Below are 19,584 nucleotides of genomic sequence, written 5' to 3' on the forward strand. Positions count from 1 at the left end.
AATCATGTCAAAACTGTTTTATAAATCCGAGTGTCTTATTTGCTTTTTTAATAATATAGTCATAATGATTTGCAAAAGTTAATTTTGAGTCAAGAATAATACCTAGGTCAAAGAAAATAGAGTTTAGTCAAATAAGAAGAGTTTAATTGATAATTGAAAGTCAAAACATTTTGTTTGCATGTAAAACACATTGATTTTTATTTTTCTATGTTTAGTAAAAGCTTATTTATAAAACACCATTCGCGAAAACTATTTAGATCATCTTTTAGGAGTAAACAGCCGTCAAGTCATTCAATACTTTTAAAAATTTGAATGTAATGATTAAATTAAAACAGATGAGTGTTTTAAAATAGAAGGTAAGTCGTTCACATACAAAATAAACTAAACAGTAAAGGACCTAAGTGGCTGCCTTGTGGTACGCCAGAGTTGATATAAAAATATGATGACCGCTCATTCCTAAAAACTACGCTGTATGATCTATTATATAAGTACGAAGAAACCCAACTAACAAATTTAGGGTTAAAGGATTTAAGTTTGGAAGTTAATGTTTTATGGCACAATTTATCAAAGGCCTTGTATTTTGTATTGTAAAGATATATCACTTATCACTTTTCTAATTTGATAAGGAAACGTTTAAAAAAACAACATTAAATAAAACCTTGCAAGAAAACAAATAAATCCCTAAGTAATAAAGTTCAGCTTTCAGTTGAATTTAAAAACAAAGATCAACCGTCATTTTGACACAAGTAGACTTGATTTAAGAGTTAAGGAGATTTTTCTTGACTAACTTGTCAGTCACTTTTCCAATATTTTTAATTGGAAGATATTTTTTGGACGACCCGTCTTACTTTCAAGTTCCTTCTCTAGTCCTAGTGAATCGTAAAGGCATGTTCGTAGAGTAGTTGCTAAGCACTTTTCATTTTTTAGTGAGAGCTTATGCCTTTTAATGTTTGCTGCACTTTTTAAAATTTCATATAGATATTTTACCGAACTAATACAAAACAAAAATGCAACCAATTAAAAAAAAACTCTATAGACAGAACTTTTATAAGAAAAATGCTGTATGGTGTTGAAAAAATAGAAAAGAGTTTAAAGCAGCAACATAAGGTCTCTTAATAAATAAAATTGGGTGGCTCAACAGTTGAGAACTAGGGCCTAGCGATTTACAACTCTCAACCATTTTGTGTTCGAGTTTGAGAAAGCAGTTTCCATGACAAGAATAATTCTTGGAGAATTTGTCAATTCCTCGCAAGAGGTAGTACCCGTGGAAAAAATGTAGATGGCATAGGCATAAGTAGTATTTTGGCAAGTCTTCAACAAAAAAAGATAAAGATAAGAACATTCAAGTTCTACCCCTCATTCTATTTTTCAAAGTTGCCCACCATAAATTCGGTCTTTGAGTTCACTGCGCGTCTCATGGCTCGTTGTTTTTTTTAAGCTGATTAGACTTAGTTGTTTAATTATACGTAAATAGACATAATATTTATTTGTTATTTTAGAACAAGTTAATGTCAACAAAGAGAGCGCCATCTGTTGCACGGTTAGACCATAATCAACGAACAAATCCCTTTTTTAGTTCTTATTCTATTCAGTTTCAATTTACATAATGGAAAACATATAATTAAAATATTAATTATTTTTTTAACATTATCTTTTTTAAAATTGTCAATTTTACTAATTTAAAATGACTTCTGCGGCCTATTGCACCACCTTACAAATTTCTGAATTACAAAACGTTTTTACCACAAATTTGTAAAAAAAAGTTTTGTTTTTTGTAAAATTCTGTAGGCTACAAAATTGTAGTTGTGATTCACAAATTACAAAATTGTTAAAAATATTGATTTTCGGTTGCACGACAAAAAGTTTGTAATTCTAAATCACAATCAAAAAAATTGTAAAAAATCTACTTTATTGTGAATTTCTGTTGCACAATATGAATGAGGTTCTCAAATTTGTGTGAAAAAAATTGTTATTCATAATGAAGATGTCTTTGCGTAGAAGGTACAGTAGTGACAGCAGTAATTCGGAAGCGGATGTCATTGTAATAAAAAAGTTTATCGTCCGCGTCAAAATTATAACTTTGAACATTATTTTAATTTCAATGAACGATTCCGAATAAGTTATTCTAAATATTCTAAAGCAGAAGTAATAATTAATATTATTGGACCCGGAATAAAACACAAAACGGAAAGAAATTGTGCATTAGCCCCAAGACAGCTACTTTTAACAACTTTGCAATGGATGGGTAACGGAGGGCAATGCCATAGTGTTGGGGTTAGGCATGGTACTGATAAGTCAACAGTATGGCGATGTGTCCAACGTGTCTCCGAAGCTATCTACTTGTTCAAATTTTCTTTCAAATCAAAATTATTTATGTAGGTATGCCACGTATTTGTGGATGCATTGATGCAACTTTAGTTAACATTGATGCATCAAACAATTTTGAAGCTGCTTATGTGGATAGACATGGTATGTGGGCCTGATTATACGTTCTATTATGGCTATGTGAACTGGCCCGATTGGAATATTGAAAGAAAAATTCCCATGTTCAAAACATTTAAGATTAAAACCTCAAAAAGCTGTAAAGAAAATGAGATGATGTATAGTCTTAACCAACATTTCAAAAACTTCAAATGATGACACCATCGAAATACCAGAAAACAGAGAAAATGGAAATAATTACAAGAATTAACAATCGACGAAAACGTTTTTTCACTAAAACGAATAGCATAGCAATCATATTGATTAAAAACACTTTGAAAAAATTGTGATTTAAATTTATAACTTACAACTTTCAAGCATAAATGGTGCAACGGTTAATTTTAGGTTTACTGTACAATTTGTAACTCTCATCACAAACAAAAGCAAATTCAAATACAAAATTTGTGATTGTAGATTACAAGTCCAAATTTGTGGTTGTAATTTGTAAACTGGTGCAATTGGGCCCTGGTTAGAATTTAGCTCATTTTTTTACAAATTTGTAAAAAATTATTTTGACAAATGTTCAAATATAAACACGGGGCTACTGCGGATAGTTTTATTGGAAATTTCTTACTATTAAATCCAAACAAAGTAGATTCTTGGATCTATTCTCTTCTAGCTAGCAATACATACATAGCTTCAAAATAAGTACTAAGTGGTTAAACGATAAGAGAAGGTCTCTTGAACCTTATCTAAATACCTAGGTAAGCTTGGTTTCATACAGGACTGTACTAAGCACTAGTAAAACCTACTCAATTTTCTAACTTTTTAAGTTTGAATCTCCCAACATTTCATTTACTTTGTAATTGTAATGGGTTCGTTGAAAAAACATGTGTACCTACATTAAATAGCCGTCAATTAGTGGCGATAAGCCAATATGAGTCAAGCATCTAGTGGAAGTATTTTAAAGAAAATAATTGCTTGTCCCTTTGGAATTTTTTCAGAACATTCTTGTAACTGAGCTGGAACTTTAGTTTTCATTTAAGTAGAAATGACCTAAGTCAACACTTGAATCGGTTGTTTCAGAAAAAACATAAGTCAACTTTTCAGGAGCAACAAAAAACTGTTTTATGTGATAAAATTCCACAACACTCAACATTTTGAGTATGCAAAGTTATAATTTGGCTAAAGATGCATTTAAAAACCGAAAATTGGTTTGTTTTTTTTTAGTCTTAACCGGTTTTAAAGCCTTTAAAGTCGCTTGACTTATGTCGTTTCTGAAATAAACAAATTTTTTTGGTGAAACTTTTGTTTTATTATAAGCTTAAACACAACACAAAATGCTTACAAAAATATAAAAAATACTATTGATCTGTATTAATTGAACAATTCTTTTCCTCATCATAGTACTCTTGAATGTTAACGTCTCCTGGTAGATACGATTTTAGTTTTCTTTTATGTCATTCATCTACTTAATATTGATTGGCACCTTTTCAGAGGGATAAGCAAGGGCTTGCGGTAGAGCTACCAGTTCATCTCTTTGAAGGTTCCCCAGGTTAAATGTATGACTTGTAAAACCGTTAATAAAGTCTCTCGCAACAACTGTTTTATCATAACAATCCGAGTGGGAAAACTGAGTAAATTTACTTATAGTAAACGTATACTTATTTTCTCTAGCCACATGTCTTCCAATCAACTTCATTGAAAGAATGTTTCTTTTATAAAAGCCTGGCCACCAGCTTTTGCAGTCGATGATTTCAGCCGTTTTTGCTAAAATGACTGTAAATTTGTTTGATACTGAAGAAGACAGTATCAAATCGGCACATTCCTGAACAGTGTGAATTCTATCAATATCTATATTACGTTTTAGGACTATATCACATGGTAAAAAGGAATGTCCTCGTATAGGAAAATACTGTTCAATAGTCTTAAACCTTTTTAAAGCTACTAAAGATGACAAAAATCTTATCACTGTATGATTTTTATTTTGACCACAGACTTCATGTTACTTTCACAAAATTGATTTAAAAAAGATCACACTTCATTCGGGCAAAAAAAAAAAGTGGCGGTGTTGTCTCGAAGATCGTGTATACAAAATACGCTAACAGTAAGTTTCCTTAAGTAGAACGTTTCCTGTACAGATATACATGGGATTTGAACATTTTGCATGTAGTCAATACATATTCCGCCAATAGTTTTTGTTTCATCCAACTGTAATTTTTCCTGAAATGACTTAATGGTCGAATAGAACTTATTAGCCCGTCTAAGATGTAGATGATTTTCAGCAACTGCTGTCCTTTTTAACGGACCGTTGTGTGTACAAGGTAAAACAATTTTGAATAAGTCAATGACTTATGTAGTTTCTCTTCGGAACAATAAAATAGTACACTCAATTTTCGTACTCTGAGGGGTCTGACATGTGTAGTATCTCTTCAACAGACGAAAAACTATTCAAAAAAATAAGAAATTTGCAAAAAATAAAAACTGTGAAAAGCTGACTTATGTTGTTTCTGAAACAACCGATTCACTTAAGGATTTAAAACGATTAGTAGGTAGGTACCTACTTATGAAAAACCATAAGAACGAAATGAAGTTAAGAATTTCAAATACAAAATACCTTTATTAATTTGTTAAATTTCAATTTGTTGGAAGATCTTAATCAATAATATGTAGGTTAGTTACCTAGGCGATTGTTTGTCTATGTAGGCAAATTTTGTCTCAAAAAAAATCCATCTTAACTATTCTTTTACTTATCTAAGAAGTCATCGATTTGTTTGTATTAACATAAGCTTTATTTTACGATTATTGGCAGGTAGGATGTAAAATCCATCGTTAAGACACACAAAATTCAATTTCCTCTTCTTCGTATCATAATCATAGGCAAGTACCTATATTCGTAAGTATACACCTACCTTCCATGTTGTAGGTAAGTATTTATGTAGGTATCATTACTGATAAGACTAAAATTGAAAAGAAAAATTTACTTAATCTTTGTGTTATTCATCAATTCATGGTTATTCTAGATTTCATTAAAAATCTTAAATTCAATTTGATTTGTAAATAAAACAAAAAAGAATTTATCCCACGGAATTATAAGCCAGAACAGAATAAGTACTTTTAGTTACCAACCTGGGTAGGTACATTATGTTTCTATCTCCCTAACCTACATAACCCCACACCGATAGAGGGTTTAATAGCATTTAATATATGAACATAGGTAGGTAGGTAAGGTATCTAGACATACTGTTAATATAGTTACCTAATTGAATTCGATAAATCAAGATGGGTTGTAAGACTTTCACTACCTACATATTTCTCACCTTTCTCAAATTGAAACAAGCTTCCTTCTATTTAATTATTACTGTTTTTTTTTCTTGTTGTTTCTTTTCTTTTCTGTTTTCTTTTTTTTGTGTTGTTGTCTTGAGATAACAGACAGCAGACAACAGAGATTTTTGTTTAGTGAACTTCCTACAAGAGCTTGCCAATTAGTAAATCTTGTAAGAAAATTATGCTGCTCAAATTACTACCACACACATTCAGTCAGACCCCCACCCCCTTCGCCTTTACTCTTTTGCCTCTCTTGCAAACCCACTGTAGATTTGGGATTTGTTTGGATAGCTTTACAACTGAAACTGTAAAGATAAGAGCAAAAAGGTAGGTAAAGTAGATGCCTATGAAGACGAGGACGAATACGAGGACCAGGACCAGGACATGATGACGATGGCGATGTAGGCAGATAGGTATGAAACTACACTTTTACGACTACACCACCGTCACAATCATCACAATCCCTTTTTCGACAGACATATGAACGTCGTCCTCGTCGTCATCTTCGTACATACATTTATGTAGCCAAAGAAAAGGAACGAAACGAAACGAACGAACATCATTATAACAAAAGTTGAGCGTGTGGGATTTTGTCGTTTTCGTTGTCGTTTTGGATGAAGAAAAAGAGGAAGCAAAAGAGGTAAATGTGATGTTGAAGACCCTCAATGGAATGTATAGCATATATGAGAGTGTAATTAAGATTTCAATTTAAAATAATTGCACAAAATTTACCTTTTTTGTGTCAATAGTGAGAAGATGACTCACACAGGACACCACAGAACACAGGATACAAGATGCAGGGGGTGCTCCAAGAAAACAAATTCACACGCAATGATGGTATGTCCTTCTTTTTTTTTAAATTTGTATCTCTTTGATGGAATTTCTTCTTCAGTTTAATTTGATCTTCGATTTTATTCCAAATGATTCAACAATTTTCACTCGTTTAGTTTTAACATCCAAAATGTAATTTTTTTGTTTAAATATGATTTTCTGCCACGTCCAGGAAATCATGCAACTTCACTTAGAGGAATATTATCATTAAAGTTATGGCACTTTATGACACAAGACTTCCTACAAAACTAACTGGAGTCTGGACTCTGGCTGAAATTCCAGATTCAGAATGAATTATTTTTGGCCAAATGTATAAATAAACACCACGTACAGTTGTATAAATGTACAGTGTGGTTGTCGGTGATGATTTTTGATTTTGTCGTTATTAAAAATTCACAATAATTTTGGAACCATGTATTCTTTGATCATGTTTCCAATCACTCTTCGGTAGGAATTTTTTCACTTTAAAACCTTCACCAGAAGCACTCACGTTCACACATCACGGCACGGCACAACATACCAGAACCAAAACTGTATTATTGCGAAATTCCAGAACTCAAAGGAGGAAAAATTACTACACTTCTTGTGACTTGTGTTGTTCTTCCTCTGATGGAATGATGGTGGTATCGGTCCACAGTTACACAAGATAAAAGAAGAAACAAAAAATAAAGGCTCACCTTGCCTTTAAAAAGAAAGTAAAATAAAAAAAAACAAGTACTATTCGCCTACTATACTAGCACTAGGAATAAGAAGAGGTAAATTTCTTGACTTTTGGTCTTGAAGTTGAGGATAAGAATTAAGAACCGGTTTCACTTCCAAACGAATTAACCGCCCGAAACAAACTAAACTCGATGTCGTCGTTCAAGCCACTCAAAGCCATGAAAGACACCGAAATGTGCATGGAAGTTCCAGGAAAATTGTTTATTATGGGAATTTCAATTCCACTTGTCTGACATATTCCAGAAGCACAGCCGACTTTGGAATTAAAAACAAAATACAACAAGAACATGACAGCAGCTTGTGGATCTTGGAATATTGGAAGTATGCTGTGTTCGATGTCTTTTCTGCTATTTTTCTTCGATGAATGAAATTATGAATTATTTAATTCCCTTTTAATTGCTTTTATTCGATCATAATTTTATCGGTTTCAATAAATTCTTATAAATTCTATAAATGCAATATCAAACTCTATTCTGGAAATTGTGGAAAATTTCTCCTATAAATTTGAGTTTGAGTGATCAATTCAAAATTGAGATAGACTCAAATGTCAAACATTTGGTATGAAAAAGAGAAAAATGATATAAGAGAGAGTAGAGTAGGGGAGTAAATCTCGTTGCGTTCTCTTAAGTAGTATTCACATGAGCGCGACCAACGAACGACGAATGAATTACAAAATGTGAGTTTATGTACGTTTGAAGACATATTTCCACACAAATTCTTAACAAAACGATAGCAATTTAGTGTCTATTTGATTTATGATACATACTTTTACTTTTTAATATCGTATATTAATACATTTGAGAAAACAAACTTATTCGTCGCGAAAAAAATTATAGTTGATACGAACTGTCAAACTTTATTCGCGTTCCACATTATCCACACTTGCAACGAATAAAATAATCGCGCGTACTTAACCTAAAAAAATCATTCTTGTTTTTGTTTCAGTGGTGAATGGTGTTTGGCTGTGGCTCCTTGTCAAACTTTATTCGCGACGAATTAAAAACTCTCATGTGAAAGAAATGTCAAAATCGACGAATATTCGTTCATTCGTTGGTCGTTGGTCGTGCTCATGTGAATTGTGCTTTATTCTATGAGTACATTCAATTTTGCTCAATTAATCGCATCGGTTCGTCTCTTTCTGACGCTCCATCGAAGAAAAAAGCAAACGCGGCGGACTGCGGTGACTGGCGATGCCCGCATTCGTTTTGACGCGTTCGCTCGCAATCGCATACCGCGTCACTGCGACCGCCTGGCGCTTGCTTTAGATTTGGAGATTTTTTAGTCTGAAAATATGAGTGAAGCGGAAAAGTTAATTGAAGCGGTGCGCGAAAATCCTCTTCTTTACAATACGTCACATGCTGATTATAAGAATGTAAGCAAGAGGGAAGAAACTTGGTACAATATTTCGGAAAAATTTGGGGGAAATTGTAAGTAAACTGGAATTGTTTATAATTTTTGTATTTTTTTTCAATTGTGTTTTTGAGTAGTTTCGTTTTGTTGTTATTTCTTGTTTGTTTGGTGTAGGTATGCGTTGGCATATCTTCTTTGTTTTGTGAGTGAGTGAGTGAGTGAGTTGGAATCTTGGATGTTCTTGTGAGAGTGTGTGTTCGCTGAAGATTTTGTTTGAGGTTTCCATTTATCCATGTGCGATTGCGATGCTCGTTGTGCAGACATGATTATGTATGTATGGAAAATTTTGAGTTTTGCACTCAAGAGCTGAGCTGTCTCTGTAGCTTTTGTTTGGTTTTCTTGTTTTATGGTACTATGTAGTTTTAAGTTTATTGCAAAGGTTGCAAATGTCTTTTGGTATTTCATTTTGTTGCGAGTTTATCAAAAGTGCGTTTTTTCTTAATTTTATAGATGTAAGCAAATATATAATAACTATTGGAATTTTCGAGCAAATTAATTTGCAAAGTTTACTTTTTTGCATAAAACACACACAAAAATGTTTAATTTTGACATTTCTTCCGTTTTTTGTTTCAGTGTTGCCAAACTCGATTTTTTTAGAGGATTTCTTTGTTTTTTTAAAGAATTTAAATTTGTTTACAAATAAAAAGAAAATTTCATTGAATTCAAAGCAGGCGATTTTAACTAGAACAAATGAAAACAAAAAAGGGGTTTTATGCATTCAAGTGCAAAAAGTACTCTACATATACCAAACTTGTTTTAATACTGTTTTTTGTTTCAAATACTTTAAACAACTCTTTTGACCAATGATCTAGAGTCATGCTTGATCACAAATTCAGGCTGCCTTTTGAAAATTCAATTTTGTTTGTAATCGACCGGATGTTGTAGTCTATTGAAGGAGAGGGGGGTGTAGAAATAATGATGATGAATTAGACATGAGTTTCAACTAAGTATCATGGTCATGATGATATCGGCAGGTGTATTATTTTACCAAACTCTTACCAGATAGCTTGTTGTTTTAAAAATCGAAGCCATTATAGGTTTTTTTGAACAAAGCCAGAGTGATATTTTCATATTCCTAGCTCAAAATTTTGATATTTATCGGTACATATTTATTATTTCTCCAACATCGATGTGAAACTTTTATAAATTATTAATTTTTTAGGGCTAAATTAAATTATGATACGGAAAATAGATCCAAAAAGGCGTTAGGTCTTTTCGCTCAAAAACCATATCGCTTAAATCTTAAAACGTCATAAATACCAAAACTGATCACAAAGCCGAAAAATAAAAAAAAAACATCAAAAACCCCCAAGCAAATTACGTAACGCTCAAAAAAATTTTAAATAAAAGAATGCCCGAATTGTTAGTTGCCATTTGGCCCAAAAGAATTTTTAATTTAATTTGGCCCTTACGAGTATTTTGATTGTAGTCGTTTCGTATGTCATATCACCCTACGATGACGTATAACCCAAATAATAAAATGACGAAAAGCTCAAAAAGAGAAACTTCGTATAATTATCGCTTAGAAAACGTCACAAAGTTCAAATAAAATGTCATTTCACCCAAACCAAGTTCCTAGTCGTAATGCCCAAATTTTATCAGCATAAACAGCCTCTCATGTTTCTTAAGAGACTCAAACTGGTTCCATTGAGCTTAGAGGAAGCCTAAAGATTCATGTGGTATCACAACGGGCCATTAAACTAGCCTAAGTGTGTCCGTTTCCATCTTGGACAGCCACTATAACCTAACCTAACGCCCAAATTTAGAAATGCTATAACGGCCAAATTTTTGTATTTAGAAAACATCTTGGGTCGCAAACACAGTGAGTTATGCACATATATATCGGAGGACATGCTGTACACCTGCAACCCCCCTGGTTGGGCTAACTATAGGATTTGAGAAAGGAGTTACGCTTTCTTGACGTTCTGAGTTTTTGGCGATCAGTTTTTTTTTGTTGGTTTAATGGTTTGAAACTCAAAAAATCGTAGTGCCCACAATAGACAAAAATTTTGTCAGAATGTCCAAATTTTGAAAAACATGACATCCTTCGGGCGATGGTTAGTGCGTTGGACTGTCATGCCAGAGGTCTTGGGTTACCTGCCTATCCTATCTTAAGTCTTTTCACGGGTACTGCCTCTTGCGAGGAATTGACAAAGAGTAACTCTTGTCATGAAAAAGTGCTTTCGCCGTTCGGATTCGGCATATAACTGTAGGTCCCCTTCTTTCCTGATAACATTACTCGCACACAGGAATGGTTGAGAGTTGTAAGTCACTAGGCCCCAGTTCCCAACGGACTATTGCGCTATCCAATTTATTTTATTATGATATTTTAAAATTGATTTTTGTAATATGACGTTGATTTTGGGCTTCGCGGCATTTTTTTCTAAAAAACGTTTTTGGTAATCGAGCCATTTTCGGTTGATATTTTTAATATTTTGGCGATATTTTATTTGGCAATAAGCCAGAACGCTTCTATTTGGTAAGTCATAAAACCCAAAAGGTTAGGTAGTAAAAATGTTCTAGTCTTAAATCCTAGTTTTAAATCCATTAAAAAAAAAGAATTCTTTGTTCTGATCCTTAATTTTATTATTGCAGATGATGTAGACTGGAAGAAGAAATGGAAAAACTTAAAAGACTCCTATGTGAAGTATTTAAAATCAGAACACTCGAAAAATTCCACTAGAAATTCGAATAAATCCTTAAGGCGATACAGAACTTGGCCATGGGCATCAAAAATGGAATTTGTCAGACCATTTTGCAAATTTAGCATACCATCCGAATCTAATGCAACTGAAAAACAATGGTACGAACTAGCAGATGGTGTTAATAGCGATGAAAGCTTAAAGGGATTCCCAGAAACTGAATTATTGGAAGATCCTTACGAACAAAAAATAGACATTAAGCTCACGACACATTTCAAAGACCAACATCTGAATATTCACGATCTAGATACTCGTAGTCAAGAGAATGAGGATGAGTTTAATACCCATTCGGCCATACAACATATCAATATTGATAGTTGTAAATTTGATGCCATAGATGACAGCCCTAAAAAAGCTAAACGAAGGCGAATGTTAGAAAAAACTTCATCAACCCACAATGATATTGAATTGATATTAATGGGTTATGCTAAAACTATAAAAACATTTTCAGCTAAAAGACAGACAATGGTTAAATTTAAGTTCTCACAAATTCTAATGGAAGCAGAATTGGAACAACAGGAAGAAGACCAATCAAATATAAATGGACCCCTAGGACCAATGGCTAAGATGCAATTTCATAAACATAAACCAAATTCGTCATTGTGTTATGAATCTTCCAATTAGATTCTATATTTTTTTCTTTCAAAATGCTCATGTTGAAATACATAAATATTGAAATATTAAGTTACCTTTAAGTTTGTTATGTATTAATTGTTTTATTAGATTTAAATTAGCATTTGTTGAATAAAATACTAAAATGAAAATTGTTCGTTTTTAATTTTTTTTAAACTTGAGTAGTTTTAGAATATTTCTCGACGTTTCAAGGCCCCTAGAGTCGAAATATAAGATTTTTAGAAAGATGTCTGTGAACGCGTGTGTACGTACGTCCGTACGTTCTAGAAGTTTTCTAAGCCGTACATAGCTCAAGAACAAGTAGGGATATCGACTTAAAAAAAATTGTGTACAGATATAATGCAGAAAGGGCTCTCAAGAAAATTGCGTGGGCTGTTTTTTACCATAGCGATTTAAAAAAAAGGTAAACATTTTGGCTAACCCTAGAGACGCTAGAGACTTGATACTAAACTTACCTATATATTTTTGGAAAAAAATCCAATTAACGGTTTTTTTTATAAATCAAAAAAACAGGACAAAAATATAAATATAAAAAATAAACATAGCTTAAAGTTGGTAGAAATTGATTTTCAACTCAAATAACTTTTCAAAAATTTAAGATTATGCCATCAAATTAATTTTGTCGTATAAGAATTATTGTTTTTAATATTCGGTAAAATTTTGAGAAAAATCGCCAGCCTACTCGTCAGTCATAGATTTCGTATACATTTTGACAAAAAAAAGTTAATTGAATTGATAATGCAGATCCGTTTTTTGTATTTATTTACTGTTGTAGTATTTTAAATCTGTAGTGACGATGGAAGAACGGTGAAAAAAAGATTTGGCAGAGCAGAGACGATTTATCCGATCCACAGTGAATCCAATGGATTTTCCCGATGTAGGTATATTCCAACTTGAAGTAACCAAAATATTTTCCTCATTTAAAATGTATTTTCGACTAAATATAGAAGCTTTTCATTATATTTTAAATTTCGTGTGGACTAATTTTTCGATAAAGACGTTCTCTTTCAATACCATTTGTCTTAAAACTTGGTTACCAAAAGGGTGTTGGGAATGATTTTAATTTGGGCTTTGTTCTTAATCCCAATCTATTTGCTGTTTTTGTTCTAAATAAAAAGTTTGCCTATTCAATCCTGTACTCGCTTTTTAATGGTCCTTCATAGTCTTAAACGAATTAACATTTTCGGTTACTTTATTTTATATATCGGTCAAAGATTCTTTTATGTCAGTGAACAATTTCTTTTGAAGTAGAGTTTGTTTCTCTGAAAGATTTGGAAAGAGTTTTCCTTTTTTTGTCTCGCATCTCATCTTAGGTCCTCTCCGCTTTCTATACGTTGGGGCGAAGGTGCAAAATGTTGTGCAGATCTGAGTGCCGATTCATTGGAATTTGGTTCCCCTTACATTTCAGCAAGAGTCTCCGAAAACAGATCATCTTAAGGATTTTTGAGCAATTTTTCTTGGTTTGATGTGAAAGCTGCGAGAAATTGTTTATGAGCAGCAAAATAAAAGAAAACAACCGCCACAACGACAAGATCCTTGCTATCGCTACCTAGAAGTCATTCAATTTTTTTTAAAGCCTCCTCCGCCTGTATGTCGTTTCGATTTCTTGTTTGTTAAATGCTAATTTCTGTTTAACCTCGAATTTGGCGTCAAACCAAACTTAAAAACAAAACATTTGAAGTTGTTTCCACACATTTAATAAGTTTCTTACTTCCTGATTTCTGTCGTTCCTTTCCGTTTCGTGTTTAATTCCTTGGCTAAAAACTACAATTTTAGCTTTGTTAATTGGCTTCTGGAGACTTTTTTTGCGAGGCTTTCATTTGCCTCCATAAGCTCCACAAGCCATTACATTTGTTTGGAAGTTGTTATTTTGACCCTTAAGAGACTTGTTATTACAATTTTAAAATCAAAAGACAAAAGAACTTACATTTTGGAATACTTTTTGGCACTGTTGTTTAAAAATGTATAATCGACAAAATTTAAAAACTACTTTAGCAATATGACAATATCGAAAATTACTGTGTTACGGCAAATGTCACTAAATTAATGTATTCCACAAAACAGAAAACGTCATCTGGCGTTGAACGCCATAAGTAATGCCAAACACTTCTGTCATGTTTAAACAGCTGACGCAGGTTTCGTGTTTTGTTTCACTGTCAAACATCTTCAGTTTGGTCTATAATTTAACCATGAATTGTCTTCCAAACGAACAACGCTTTAAAATTATTGAATTTTATAATCAAAAGTTCATCGAGCGCTTCTTCCATTTTATGGGCAGTTTAATCGATCCACTGAAGCGGCTTTTCGGGATTTTGTGACTAAACTTCGCGCCAAATTTAGAAAGCGAACTGAAGAAAATATCGCAGCTGTATCGGCCAGTGTTAATGATGACCATCAATATTATCGATCTCTATCGCAGCAATTGGGCGTCTGTTACTCAACAACGTGGAAAATTTTGCGGAAGGATTTATGTGTAATGTGAAAGTTGGCCGAAGATCCGCTTTTTTACCGACGCCGGCCGTCCGAAGATCCACTTTGTGTTCAGCGACGAAGCTCATTTTTGTCTCAATGGGTACGTTAATAATCAGAATTGTCGATTTTGGAGTAATTTGAGAAGCATTGCAAGAGCTACTAATGCATCCAGAAAGAGTCACCGCCACTGCTGTCGTTTTTGCTACTATAGTAGTATTTTACTCCTTTCGATAGTCAACTGCTACTCTACTACCCACGGACGAAAACTACTCCCCAAAGTAAAACGCAAAAGAAATTTTTATTTGGTTTACAATAAAAACCAAAATTTAAATATAATTCCAAAACTTGCACATTTCGGATTGCATTTACCCACTAACATCTCTGTTGTGTTCTATTTCCATTCCAAATGTTCGTTCGCAATAGCGAAATATTTCAAATAAAGAACGCAAATAATGATTTAATTTAATATTTCCTCTGATTAAAAAATTCGTTAGTTCATTAGGCGCCAATTATAGCTATTATTGAAATTGATCCGGAAAAATTTTTGAATCGATATTTGACGGTTTTTCACTTTGATTAGAAATAAAAATTATTTACTGATCGATCGGAAATCACACAAAGAATTTTTGTGAGAATAAAAGGCTACGAAATAATTTCCCTTCCGGGCGGAAATTCATTTTTTTGCACAGCTGATACTTTTAAGTTCAAAAATGCAACGAATCGTTCCACTGAATTGTGTTACAATTTCACACAATTTCAATGACAGATTTGTGTCAGTAAACATTTTTCGTTGGCTTTTAACCAGGAAATTTTTTTCAATGACAGAAATTTTCAATTAAATCTATAAACGACCTACCAGAAAAATTAAAATATTTGTTTTCAATTATGGAAACCAATGATAGCTATAACTGGCCCCTTAATTTTTGTAACTGAAAATATGAAACATCGAATTTACAATAATGAAATAATTCAATCCTTATGTTAGGGTAAACTTGTGTTTGTATTTTATGTATTTATGAAGGGAGCGGGTCGAAATGCTGTATTTTAAAATACTGTTTTGTCAAAATACTGTATCTCAAAACTCTTCTTCTTAAAATGCTGTATGAGCAAAATATTATCTAAAAATACTGTACTTTTGCAAAATTCCGCTCTTCTTCCATTATAGAGAACAACAAAAGCAGAACTCGATTTCCGCATGTATATTATATCATTTATATTTACACCTGCAACCCCCCTGGTTGGGCTAACTATAGGATTTGAGAAAGGAGTTACGCTTTCTTGACGTTCTGAGTTTTTGGCGATCAGTTTTGTTGGTTTAATGGTTTGAAACTCAAAAAATCGTAGTGCCCACAATAGACAAAAATTTTGTCAGAATGTCCAAATTTTGAAAAACATGACATCCTTCGGGCGATGGTTAGTGCGTTGGACTGTCATGCCAGAGGTCTTGGGTTACCTGCCTATCCTATCTTAAGTCTTTTCACGGGTACTGCCTCTTGCGAGGAATTGACAAAGAGTAACTCTTGTCATGAAAAAGTGCTTTCGCCGTTCGGATTCGGCATATAACTGTAGGTCCCCTTCTTTCCTGATAACATTACTCGCACACAGGAATGGTTGAGAGTTGTAAGTCACTAGGCCCCAGTTCCCAACGGACTATTGCGCTATCCAATTTATTTTATTATGATATTTTAAAATTGATTTTTGTAATATGACGTTGATTTTGGGCTTCGCGGCATTTTTTTCTAAAAAACGTTTTTGGTAATCGAGCCATTTTCGGTTGATATTTTTAATATTTTGGCGATATTTTATTTGGCAATAAGCCAGAACGCTTCTATTTGGTAAGTCATAAAACCCAAAAGGTTAGGTAGTAAAAATGTTCTAGTCTTAAATCCTAGTTTTAAATCCATTAAAAAAAAAGAATTCTTTGTTCTGATCCTTAATTTTATTATTGCAGATGATGTAGACTGGAAGAAGAAATGGAAAAACTTAAAAGACTCCTATGTGAAGTATTTAAAATCAGAACACTCGAAAAATTCCACTAGAAATTCGAATAAATCCTTAAGGCGATACAGAACTTGGCCATGGGCATCAAAAATGGAATTTGTCAGACCATTTTGCAAATTTAGCATACCATCCGAATCTAATGCAACTGAAAAACAATGGTACGAACTAGCAGATGGTGTTAATAGCGATGAAAGCTTAAAGGGATTCCCAGAAACTGAATTATTGGAAGATCCTTACGAACAAAAAATAGACATTAAGCTCACGACACATTTCAAAGACCAACATCTGAATATTCACGATCTAGATACTCGTAGTCAAGAGAATGAGGATGAGTTTAATACCCATTCGGCCATACAACATATCAATATTGATAGTTGTAAATTTGATGCCATAGATGACAGCCCTAAAAAAGCTAAACGAAGGCGAATGTTAGAAAAAACTTCATCAACCCACAATGATATTGAATTGATATTAATGGGTTATGCTAAAACTATAAAAACATTTTCAGCTAAAAGACAGACAATGGTTAAATTTAAGTTCTCACAAATTCTAATGGAAGCAGAATTGGAACAACAGGAAGAAGACCAATCAAATATAAATGGACCCCTAGGACCAATGGCTAAGATGCAATTCCATAAACATAAACCAAATTCGTCATTGTGTTATGAATCTTCCAATTAGATTCTACATTTTTTTTCTTTCAAAATGGTGTCATGTTGAAATACATAAATATTGAAATATTAAGTTACCTTTAAGTTTGTTATGTATTAATTGTTTTATTAGATTTAAATTTACATTTGTTGAATAAAATACTAAAATGAAAATTGTTCGTTTTTATTTTTTTTTTTTTCAAACTTGAGTAGTTGCAGAACTTTAACAAGAAAATGTTACTTAATCATTTCTTAATTTTCCATAGGAAGTTATTGTAATCGGCCCGATTTGTCGAATTAAAAACTTTGACATTTCTCGACGTTCAAAGGTCCCTAGCGTCGAAATAAAAGATTTTAGAGAGATGTCTGTGTGATGTAAGTTAGTACGTCCGTGCGTTCTAGAAGTTTTTTTCTCCTTCCATAGCTCAAGAACAAATAATGCTAGAGCCTTGAATTAAATTTTAAATTATATATTGTAACGTGATACTATACTAAAATATTTTTTGGAAACAAATCCAATGAACGTTTTTTTTTATAAATCAAAAAACTGAACAAAAATATTTGTCTTTTCGAATATTTTAAGAACAAAAAATGATTTTATCTCCAAAAATGTGTGAAACGAAGAAGCTTCAAATTAATTTTGTTTTATAAAAAAATAATGTTTTTAACATTCACTTTAATTTTGAGAAAAATCGAATTGACAGTTTTTTTTACAAAAAATATAAATAATATTTATAAATAACTTTTCAAAAGATTATGCCATCAAATTAATTTTGTCTTATAAAAAATATTGTTTTTAATATTCGGTCAAATTTTGAGTAAAATCGCCAGGCTACTCGTCGGTCATAGATTCCACATGCATTTTGACAAAAAAAGTTATTGAATTGATAATGCCAGATCCGTTTTTTGTATTTATTTACTATTGGAAGAACGGTGAAAAAAGATTTGGCAGAGCAGAGACGATTTATCCGATCCACAGTGAATCCAATGGATTTTCCCGATGTAAAAGTAGAAGATTTTCTTTATATTTTAAATTTCGTGTAGACTAATTTTTCGAAAAAGACGTTCTTTTTTGATACCAATTGTTTTAAAACTAGCTCTCACCTTAAGCTTTTTCGCTGAAGGAGGTTACCAAAAGGGTGTTAGGAATGATTTTAGTTTGTGCTTTGTTCTTTATCCCATTCTATTTGCTGCTTTTCTGCTTAATAAAAAGTTTGCCTATTCAATCCTGTACTCACTTTTAAATGGTCCTTCATAGTCTTGAACGAATTAACATTTTCGGTTACTTTATTTTATATTTCGGTCAAAGATTCTTTGTTTCTCTAAAAGTTTTTGGAAAGCGTTTTCCCTTTTTTTGTCTCGCATCTCCTCTTAGGTCCTTTTCACTTTCCATACATTGGTTTGAAAGTTCAAAATGTTGTGCAGATCCGAGTGCCGATTCATTGCAATTTGGTTCACCTTACATTTCAGCAAGAGTCTACGAAAACAGATCATCTGAAGGATTTTTGGAAGCGACGTTTTCTTGGAATGATGTGAAAGCTGCGAGAAATTATTTACGAGCAGCAAAATAATAGAAAACACCTGCCACAATGACAAGATCCTTGCTATCGCTACTTAGAAGTCATTCAAATTTTTTTTTTAAAGCCTCCTCCGCCTGTATGTCGGTTCGATTTCTTGTTTGTTAAATGCCAATTTCTGTTTAACCTTGAATTTGGCGTCAAATCAAACTTAAAAACAAAACATTTGAACTTGTTTCCACACATTTAATAAGTTTATTATTTTCTGGTTTCTGTCTTTCCTTTCCGTTTCATATTTGTGGACCAATACTATTTAATTCCTTGGTTAAAGACTACAATTCCAGCTTTGTTAATTGACTTTTGGAGACGCCTTTTTTGCGAGGTTTTCATTTGCCGCAATTAGCTCCACAAGCCATTACATTTGTTTGGAAGTTGTAATTTTTACCCTTAATAGACTTGTTATTACAATTTTAAAACCAAGAGACAAAATAACTTACATTTTGGAATACTTTTTGGCACTGTTGTTTAAAAATGTACAATCGACAAAATTTAAAAACTACTATAGCAATATGCAATTATAGAAAATAACTGTGTTACGGCAGATGTGACTAAATTTATCTATTCCACAAAACAGAAAACGCCAATTGGCTTTGAACGCCATAAGTAATGCCAAATATTATTATCATTAAACTTTGCACCAAATTTACAACACGCTTACGTAGGGTGCGAACTGCGGAAAATGTCGCAGCTGCATCGGCCAGTGTTAATGATGACCATCAATATTATCGATCCGTCGCCGTTCGCAGCAATTGGGCCTCTGTTACTCAAAAGTTTTGAAAATTTTGTGGAATAATTTAGGTATGTGTAATGCCTTTCAAAATACAGCTGGAGCAAGAGTTA

At 32.7% G+C, this 19,584-nt stretch overlaps 3 protein-coding genes across 4 annotated transcripts in view; 2 read left to right on the forward strand and 1 right to left on the reverse strand.

Moving 5' to 3' along the window:
* LOC129948225 (uncharacterized) overlaps positions 1-6,694 on the reverse strand; it is a 192,860-nt gene extending 186,166 nt beyond the window's left edge. The window contains exon 1 of one of the 2 annotated variants that reach the window (XM_056059139.1): positions 6,481-6,694. The gene's annotated coding sequence lies outside the window, so the exon portion shown is untranslated. The remainder of the gene's footprint in view (positions 1-6,480) is intronic. The other variant, XM_056059138.1, reaches the window with a different exon arrangement.
* Positions 6,695-8,443: 1,749 nt separating this feature from the next.
* On the forward strand, positions 8,444-12,144 carry LOC129946234 (uncharacterized). The gene is made up of 2 exons (XM_056056351.1): positions 8,444-8,726; positions 11,305-12,144. Exons 1-2 carry the CDS (start codon positions 8,591-8,593, stop codon positions 12,033-12,035), a joined length of 867 nt encoding a protein of 288 aa, XP_055912326.1. The 5' UTR covers positions 8,444-8,590; the 3' UTR covers positions 12,036-12,144.
* Positions 12,145-14,431: 2,287 nt separating this feature from the next.
* LOC129944901 (uncharacterized) lies at positions 14,432-17,305 on the forward strand. Its single transcript, XM_056054563.1, has 2 exons — positions 14,432-14,489; positions 16,468-17,305. Exons 1-2 carry the CDS (start codon positions 14,432-14,434, stop codon positions 17,196-17,198), a joined length of 789 nt encoding a protein of 262 aa, XP_055910538.1. The 3' UTR covers positions 17,199-17,305.
* Positions 17,306-19,584: the final 2,279 nt, after the last annotated feature.

This window comes from Eupeodes corollae, chromosome 2 (assembly GCF_945859685.1).
Source record: "Eupeodes corollae chromosome 2, idEupCoro1.1, whole genome shotgun sequence".
NCBI classification, from domain to species: Eukaryota; Metazoa; Arthropoda; class Insecta; order Diptera; family Syrphidae; genus Eupeodes; species Eupeodes corollae.